Source organism: Nanorana parkeri, unplaced genomic scaffold, assembly GCF_000935625.1.
Source record: "Nanorana parkeri isolate BGI_ZX_2015 unplaced genomic scaffold, ASM93562v1 scaffold2303, whole genome shotgun sequence".
Lineage (NCBI taxonomy): Eukaryota > Metazoa > Chordata > Amphibia > Anura > Dicroglossidae > Nanorana > Nanorana parkeri.
The window spans coordinates 144879-154059 of NW_017308571.1; the positions used below are offsets into that span (position 1 = coordinate 144879).

At 45.8% G+C, this 9181-nt stretch overlaps 1 protein-coding gene across 1 annotated transcript in view; it reads left to right on the forward strand.

Moving 5' to 3' along the window:
• The window catches only part of LOC108801330 (NXPE family member 3-like), an 18550-nt gene extending 11017 nt beyond the window's left edge, over positions 1 to 7533 (forward strand). The window contains exons 3-5 of the mRNA XM_018573255.1: positions 1727 to 1947; positions 5069 to 5275; positions 6998 to 7533. Coding sequence (XP_018428757.1) covers positions 1727 to 1947; positions 5069 to 5275; positions 6998 to 7533 — 964 coding nt within the window. The remainder of the gene's footprint in view (positions 1 to 1726; positions 1948 to 5068; positions 5276 to 6997) is intronic.
• The last annotated feature ends 1648 nt before the right edge of the window (positions 7534 to 9181 follow it).

The following is a 9181-nucleotide window of genomic DNA, read 5'->3' on the forward strand; positions in this document are numbered from 1 at the left end:
AAACGCGCGTTTCCGAGGGATACTTGGCTGTATCCCAATGGAACCGCCCGACCAAAACGCCCCAAAGAAGTACATGTACTTCTTTGGGCGTAGGGCGGTTTCCCGCGCGTTCGTACTCGCGGAAAACCGCACAGATGGGAACCATACACATTGAAAATAATGGCATTTCCCTGCTTGAGCGGTTTTCCGCGAGTACGAAAGCGCGGAAAACCGCCTAGGTGGGAACCCAGCCTTAGGGTAATGGGAGGACACAAACTAGCGTCCTCCCGTCACCCTAGGCTCAGTATACCGCGAGCTACAGCTCTCTATATACTGAGACGCTGCAGCTGAAGCGGATCCCGACAATTATGTCTGGATCCGCCCAGCTGCGTGAGTGACCAGTCAGCGATGGCGGATCCGAGCGGGGAGGGGGGAATCCAGCCCCTCCCCTTTCACGGCAGAGAGCCGTGACAGGATCGAGAGGTGATCGAACGCCGGTATGTGTTCTCTCACCTCCTGATCTACTGAGCCGACCTGTGACAGTCTCATTGTCACAGGTCGGCTAGAACTATGAGGTGAGTGAAAAGCACTCCCCCCCCTCATAGTTCTCCTTTAAGTTGTCCATTCAGATGTCTTGAATGTATTAGAAGAAAAAGAAGTAATTCTGATGTAAATTATGAGAACATGACTCTGATGTTGTGCAGAGCTTCTTTAACCACCTGCTGTCCAGCCGTTGAAATTAAACGGCTGGACAGCGGCTTCTTGAATGCGGGTGAGCCCGGGACCAGCACAGCAGCTCTGCGGCCGGAGATCAAACGGAGTTCAGTACACGAGCTCCGTTTGATCTCCTCGTCGGAATGCAGGAAGTGATGTGTATTACATCACTTCCTGCATTCAGTGTCACTCTCCGGTATAGAATCCGGAGAGAAGCTGGTGAAGCAGGTCGCCGCTTCATCAGCTTCTCTGGGGGTCCCTAGGCGACATTAGGGGTCTTACAGACCCCTGATGTCTCCATAAAGAGGACCTGTCACTGCAAATTGGCTATCACATAGGGAGCTTTTTTTGCTCCCTATGTGATAGCAATAAAGTTAAGTGAAAAAAAAAGGTTTAAAAACATTAATGTTACAAAAAAAAATGAACTCACATATCAAAGCAATAAAAAAAAATGTAAATGTAAGTCCCCCGCCCCCACAGGCACACGCAAACATGTGTCGAGTCCGCCTACGTGCAAAAACGACGATTACATCCATTGCGCCGCACATGTTACATATCGCCGCGAACGTCGGAGTGAGAGCAATAATTCTAGGGTCATCAATCACTGATAACACTAAACTGATGAGCTGTAAAAGCTTTTAAAGCGTCGGTTATGGTAGTTTTTTGCGATTTATTAGTGCGTAGGGAGAACAGGTTTTTTTTTTTTTTTAAATCTGGACTTTTTTCATTATATAGGGGGAAAAAAAAAACCTGTAGTGGTGATTTAAATACCACCAAAAGAAAGCTCTATCTGGTCCCAAAAAATGGTATAAAATTCATTTCAGTGCAGCGTTGCATGACGGAATAAATGTCAAAGTAACGCAGCGCTGAATACTGAAAAATGGCCGGGACAGGAAGGGCGTGTAACACCGCGGTCAGCAAGTGGTTAAAATGTATCCAAAGACATTTATTTTTTTTCAGTTTTGGATAGAATGGTGATAAGTTCTTTTGGATGAGAAGTATCAATGTGAAAATGTCTGTTTTGTTGGCTCAGGTATTCTTCTACGGATTTTTCTTCCATAACGGGAAAAAGGCCAGAGCTTTCTGTAATATCCGTCCCACCGGACAGGACGTGTGTACTTACCGCGACTCGCACACCAAGGAGGAATGGTTCTGTGAGCGTCCAGAGGGCTTTCCCTGCAGTGCGTACCTCGAACACTCTTCTAGTGCCCGTTATGCTAACTACTCCTCTGTGCAGGAAGAGTTTCTACAGAGGTAAGTGCATTTTTTTAAAGGGGGTTGTGACTTGACCAGATGTAACGTGCTCACTTGAAGTCAGTACACTCCCAGTCATAATTAATTAAAAATTAAACCTTGAGATATACACTGAGTGGCCAGATTATTATGACCCCCCCCCCCAGTGGTCATAATAAACTGACCACTCAGTGTATATGGAGGGGACACCCGACCTGCCCGGGGATTTCGTTTTTCCTACAGGCATTGCTATAGTGAACCGGTTCACCTAACTCCCCAAATACACCCACTGCAGGCTCCCTGCTGTCTTTCACATACTGAAAACCTATGTAAACCCTAAAGAACTCTAATGTTCTACTCAGCCATGGATTGGATTAAAACCTGTCAGGATCTCATTAGTGATGAGCGCAAAAAAAAAATGTTGGCTGTCTTCAACGTTTGACTCGCATCGTCTAAGGCACAAGGCCATCATAGCAATCATAGGGATGACCTAAATCCAATTGAGGAGGTAGATGACGAGTGCCATAGGGAGTAGAAAGTCTTGGAAACTCCAGCCAAATGAAGGAGATCACACAGCAGGCTGGCAATGCTATTGTTAATTAAGAGGCATTAAAGGAGAACTATGAGGTCAGGGCTTTTCCCCATAGTTCTCCTTAGGGTAACGGGAGGACACAAACTAGCGTCCTCCCGTCACCCTTAGCTCAGTATACCGCGAGCTACAGCTCGCGGTATACTGAGACGCCGGAGCGGATCCCGACATTGATGTCGAGATCCGCCCAGCTGCGTGAGTGACAGCTGGCTCTGCCTATCTAGAGGCAGAGCCAGCTGTACCCGCCCCCTCCCCGTCCGTTCCGCCAGTCAGCGCTGGCGGATCGGAGGGGGGAATCCAGCCCCTCCACCTGTCACCGCAGACAGCCGTGACAGGATCGAGAGGTGAGCGAACGGCATTATGTGTTCGCTCACCTCCCGATCTACTGAGCCGACCTGTGACAGTCTCATTGTCACAGGTCGGCTAGAACTATGAGGTGAGTGAAAAGCACTCACCTCATAGTTCTCCTTTTAACCTTCAACAGGAAGTGATGTCATTGGCAGGAAGTCCAGGTAAGACACATTGGAACAGAATCACAATAATGATTTGTTTATGAAAACTGTATACAGCGAGGTAGAACACCACACACATCAATTTAGCATTTACATCCATATTTACTTCAGATATTGTGCCGATGATTCTGGAATCCTGTTCACCTGATCTTTGTCTTCTTTCCTATCCTCCCAGTTCCGTCACTAATCAGACGATTTCATCATTGCTGCCAAACATCTCTGTCCTACCCCAGAGGAACTTTACTGGTAAGATCCAGAGCACCACATGGAGCTCAGATCTAAAATTCTATGGGAAGGCCTCCACTTGTGCTACATATTTGTTATAAATGAGTAGAATATACTGTTCAAGGGTCAGTCCACCCAAAAGTGGTAATTATTATAGGCAGCGTCTAGAAGGCTTCTTGGTGCCTTTCTTTGGGTTCTTCTGAGGCTTCAGAACGGGGGAGGACTGGGAACTTTTGGCCCGGAAGGCAAACGCAACCAACTGGTCCTCTCGTGATCGGGACAATTTCCTATGGGGCTAAAAGTGCACGTAAGTCTAATAATAAAACATTTGCATAGCAATTCATCCAGCGAAACTGCACGTCCAGTACATTTGTTCTTCGTTGGATTAACCAGCATTCCTTCACAGATTTTTCACACAACGTATAAAGCTGTAATGCAAATTAGGCAAAATTGAATGTTCTTCTTGGGTTATTTCCTCTTGGCATTGAATGTTCTTCAGGTATTTTCTCTTAGGATTGGGTGCTCTTAGGATATTTTCTTTTCTAATTCAATGTTCTTACGGTATTTCCTCCTCTGATCCAATGTTTTTAGCATATGTTCCACTTTGATCAAAAGTTCTCAGGATCTAATTTTAATGTTCCTAAGGTATTTTTCTCTTCAGCTCGCATGTTCTTAAAGAACTACAGGCATATTAAAGGAGAACTATGGGGTTAGGGCTTTTCCCCATAGTTCTCCTAAGGGTAACGGGAGGACACAAACTAGTGTACTCCCATCACCCTAAGCTCAGTATACCGCAAGCTATCGCGGCATACTGAGACGCCGCAGTATACCGCGAGCTACAGCGAGCGGTATACTGAGAAGCCGCAGCTGAAGCGGATCCCGACAATTATGTCTGGATCCGCCCAGCTGCGTGAGTGACAGCTGGCTCTGCCTATCTAGAAACGGCAGAGAGCCGTGACAGGATCGAGAAGTGAGCGAACGCCGGTATGTGTTCGCTCACCTCCCGATCTACTGAGCCGACCTGTGACAGTCTCATTGTCACAGGTCGGCTAGAACTATGAGGAGGAGTGAAAAGCACTCACCTCATAGTTCTCCTCCTTTAAACATTAAAGTGACACTAAACTCAGAAGTTAAATCATAAAAATACATTCAAGTCCCTTCACTATGAACAACAATGTATCTTTATTTGTGTATCACTCGGCTGTAGTTCCTCCAATCATCTCTGACACTGTCCTTCCTTCTGGAGGGGGGCTACTTTGTTCCCCATGGTCCCTGTGTGTGTTGTAGAGTACTCACCGCTCCAAGCTCGCTCCCGGGATGGACTACAACCTCATGTTTTGTTTACTGATTTGTATTGAGGTTGTAGTCCATCCCGGGAGCGCGCTTGGAGCGGTGAGTACTTTACAACACGCAGGGACCATAGGGAACAAAGTAGCCATTCTCCAGAAGGAAGGACAGTGTCAGAGATGATTGGAGGAACTACAGCCGAGTGATACACAAATAAGATACATTGTTGTTCATAGTGAAGGGACTTGAATGTAATTTAAGATTTATCTCCGGAGTTCAGTGTCACTTTAACCCTTGCAGCAGAGCTACCCCGCACTGCAAGGGTTAAGTGTTCGTTTTGGTCTAAGGCCTAAAACAAAAAAAGATATACTTACCTGATCCTCATGAATTGCACATGTCTAGATCTTACTACTCTAAGTAAGAAACCTTTAGTTGGTTGCACTCTGCAGCGTTCACCGTATCAGTTTTGGGTGAACTGACCCTTGAATTTATCATGACAATAACAATAATGCTGATGATGTTATTTCAGATGACAGAGGAACCTGCAGACCCGGTCTATCAAATCCAGACCCGTCAGGGTATTATTACCAGGACAAGTGGCATTCCCGCGTCTGCAGGAGCCAGGATTTCCCCACACCCGCTAAAGTCACATCCTGTCTGAAGGGGAAAGTCGTGTACATGTTCGGGGACTCGACGCTGCGCCAATGGTGGGAATATCTGGTGAAGTTTGTTCCATGTGAGTCCCGGATTGTTACAGTAAATGATCGTGTTCATGAAGCGTACAATTCTAACCTCATTTCCCCAAATGTTCCTTCAACCAAAGTCACATTGCTGCCAAGCTGGCCACACACAAAGTCAACTGATCCAATCAGAGAAAAGAAAGGACATTCAGCTCATAGTCATCCCTCCAGGTCTATAATCTTCTAAAAATAACTGTTTCAATTAGGCATCAGCAAAAATCTGAATATTTAATCCTAAATCATTTTAATTTAGTAGATATACATATAAAAGTTTTACATTTTCCCCTAATAAAGGATCTAAGGATGGTTTTTGGCCCTGAGGGTCAGCGGTAGACACGAACAGGGCAAAAAGAATTCTGTTTTCTGAACAAATGAAAACAAAAAACATTTCCATTTGTTTCATCAAAGATTCTGAGAGAACGAGCCCCCGAATCCGAAACTGCGCACTGAAAATCTAGAAGGAGCGGCAGCCATATCGGCCGTTGGCACGTTCTGCGCTTGCGCGCCGCCATCTTTGAGAGGATCTTGGTATACACCAAGAAGGCGCCACCCATATGTTTGGGCGCCGCCATCTTGGTGTATACCAAGATACACTCAAAGATGGCGGCAAGGCTGTGCAGAAGGTGCCCGGCGGCCGCCGCTCGTTCGCCATTTCCAGTGTGACATCATGGACTTATATGACCGGTACAGAAATAAAATGACGGAGGGGAGGGGGAGGTCACATATATAAAGGGGAGAGAGAGAGAGAGAGACCTGAGTATCATTCAGATCACATATATAAAGGAGGCCGAGTCCTGAGTATCAAAATACAGAGAGTGACTCTGGAAATACCGCAATATGGCCACTTGATAGCGCTGAGGATCATAGGATATCTTTGTAACCAGAGATGCAATGTAACAAATTAGCATGAGGGAATTAGAGCTTCGTCCCAACACAACGCATGGTGATGCATTGCACATAAGTGTGTGCACTGCAATATTTTGCTGCAACGCATGATTGTCGGAGGGTTCTCTTCACAGTAGCCCAATGGGACTGGTGTAAACCAGCAACAAGTAAAAAAAAATTGTAGCAACGGTTACATTTATTTGCTCATTCTCTCCATCGTTCTCTGGTATTGTTACATTGTATCTCTTATTACTAAGATGTATCTATTTCCTACTCCATCTAGTGGCCATATTGCGGTATCTCCCGAGTCACTCCATGTTCTTTGGTACCCAGGGCTCTCTTCTTCATCTCAGCTCTCAGAGGTGACTTTAGCTTTTAATTTGTATCTATAACCCAAACTTCTGGATAGAGTTGGGATGGATTAGAATGCCTGGCACGTTCTTACTGCTGAATGTGTCCTGATTAGATGGGTTCACCCTGGTTACCATCAGTACCAAGACAGAAAGTGATGGGAAATCCAAATTTTAAGAGTGGTCACCAGGAACAGAGGGCAAAATCTTCCAAAGGGGACACACCTGTCACAGTGACAACGGTCTAAGAGGGGATTTTCCTAACTTCTCATTTCACTTCCTGTGGAAGTGAAGGGAAATCTCCCCAATGGGACACAGACAGCAAAAAATAAACTGACAGGGGTTTAGCCATCCCATACTCTATGTAATAAAGTTTTGGATACACAAAACACCTAAAAAGTTTACAATTGATAACAGATTTGCGCTAAACGCTGATATACTTTTTATGACTTGGTGTATTATTGTGTCTTCTATTGATTACAGCCCTTCAGATGTTGGACCTTCACGTAAGCTACGCCCCCGGCCCCCTGCTGGCCACGGATGCACAACACGGCTACCTCGTGCAGTGGCGGGCACACGACAGACCACTTTGCATGAATCGCACCCGCGTGCAGGAACTGAGATACATCGCCAACGAGCTGGATAACATCGGAGGAGAAAATGTCGGCTCGGTAGTCGTCATAAATTGCGCAGCCCATTTCGTCTTTTTTCCAGTAAATTATTATCTGAAGAGGATCGTAGGGATCCGTGATGCCGTGGCCCGGCTACTGGTGCGCAGTCCACAGACCAAGGTGATAATCAAGTCCGCACACACGGGTTTCCTGCCTCCCATTGGCAGCGACTGGTTAACCTGGCAGCTGGACACACTGATGAGGGAAGTGTTTTCAGGACTTCCTGTTACCATACTGGACACCTGGCAGATGAACTCCTGCCACTACCTACCAAACACCATCCACCCCAAGATGGTCATTGTACAGAACATGGTAGACTTAATGCTGTCCTTTATCTGTCCCATGTGATAGGATAACACTGGTTAAGGCAATTTAAAAAAAAGGAGGAATACGTCCATCCAAGCTTTTTTCCATCAAAAGAGGGATCCGAGGTCAGACCTTCTGCCAATTGGGACTAAATATGTAACAGTATCCACACACATTAAGCAATAATTGTTTGATCTTGCCGATGTAGGCAAGGTATGGCAGTGGCCTTGGGGGATTCTACACTCTGTGGGCAACATTTGTGGACACCTGACCATCACACCTACAGTATATGGGCTTGTTTGCCATCCCATTCCAAAACCTTGACCATTAATATGAAGCTGGCCCCTCTTTGCAGGCTATAACAACCTCCACTCTTCTGGGACAGCTTTTAGAGCTTGGCTGTTTTTTTTTCTTTGTGACCATTCAGCCAAAAGAACATTTCTGAGGTCAGGTACTGATGTTGGACGAGAAGATCTGGCCTGTAATTGGCATTCTGAAGATATTCAGTAGTACTGAGGTCGGGGCTCTGTGCAGGACACTTGAGTTCCTCCCCACCAAACTGGTCACACCGTGTCTTTATTGAGCTGGCTTTGTACACAGGGGACAGTCATGGTGGAACAGAAAAGGGTCTTCACCAAACTGGTCACACCGTGTCTTTATGGAGCTGGCTTTGTACACAAGGGACAGTCATTGAGGAACAGAAAAGGGTCTTCACCAAACTGGTCACACCATGTCTTTATGGAGCTGGCTTTGTACACAGGGGGCAGTCATGGTGGAACAGAAAAGGATCTTCACCAAACTGGTCACACCATGTCTTTATTGAGCTGGCTTTGTACACAGGGGACAGTCATGGTGGAACAGAAAGGGGTCTTCACCAAACTGGTCACACCGTGTCTTTATGGAGCTGGCTTTGTACACAGGGGACAGTCATTGAGGAACAGAAAGGGGTCTTCACCAAACTGGTTGCACCATGTCTTTATGGAGCTGGCTTTGTACACAGGGGACAGTCATTGAGGAACAGAAAGGGGTCTTCACCAAACTGGTTGCACCATGTCGCTTTGTACACAAGGGACAGTCATGGAGGAACAGAAAGGGGTCTTCACCAAACTGGTCACACTATGTCTTTATGGAGCTGGCTTTGTACACAGGGGACAGTCATGGGGATACAGAAAAGGGCCTTCACCAAACTGTTCCCACAAGGTTGGAAGAGCACAATTGTCTAAAATGTCTTTGTGTGCTGTAGTATTAACACAACCTTCACTGGAAACACCTGAACTTCATAATTGGAATGTGTGTCCACAAAATTATTTTATTAAAGAATTATTTCAATGTTTCATTTATCATATAAGTGTACGAGTCTACATTTGATTCAGAGAAAGGTTGTCCTGTCTTTGAATTGGGCCTCTGCATTCCATTCCCTAGAACGCCACTATCGGCTCTAAAAGCTGAATGAACCACCGTGATTTCCGAGTCTCACCTTAACGGTCAGACCAGTACAACGCTCTAAACTCTACAAGGTTATTTTTTAGAGGATGTCACAAGAAAAATTATAATAAGGATATGCAAACTTAAAGAGTTTTTGCTGCCCTGAAATGTCAGTGAAAATGGGGACATCCCAGTTAAATTCACTATTTTGGGGAAATGCATTGGAGTCAATGGAGAAGGTGAAATTAGGATTGTTTTTGGTGGG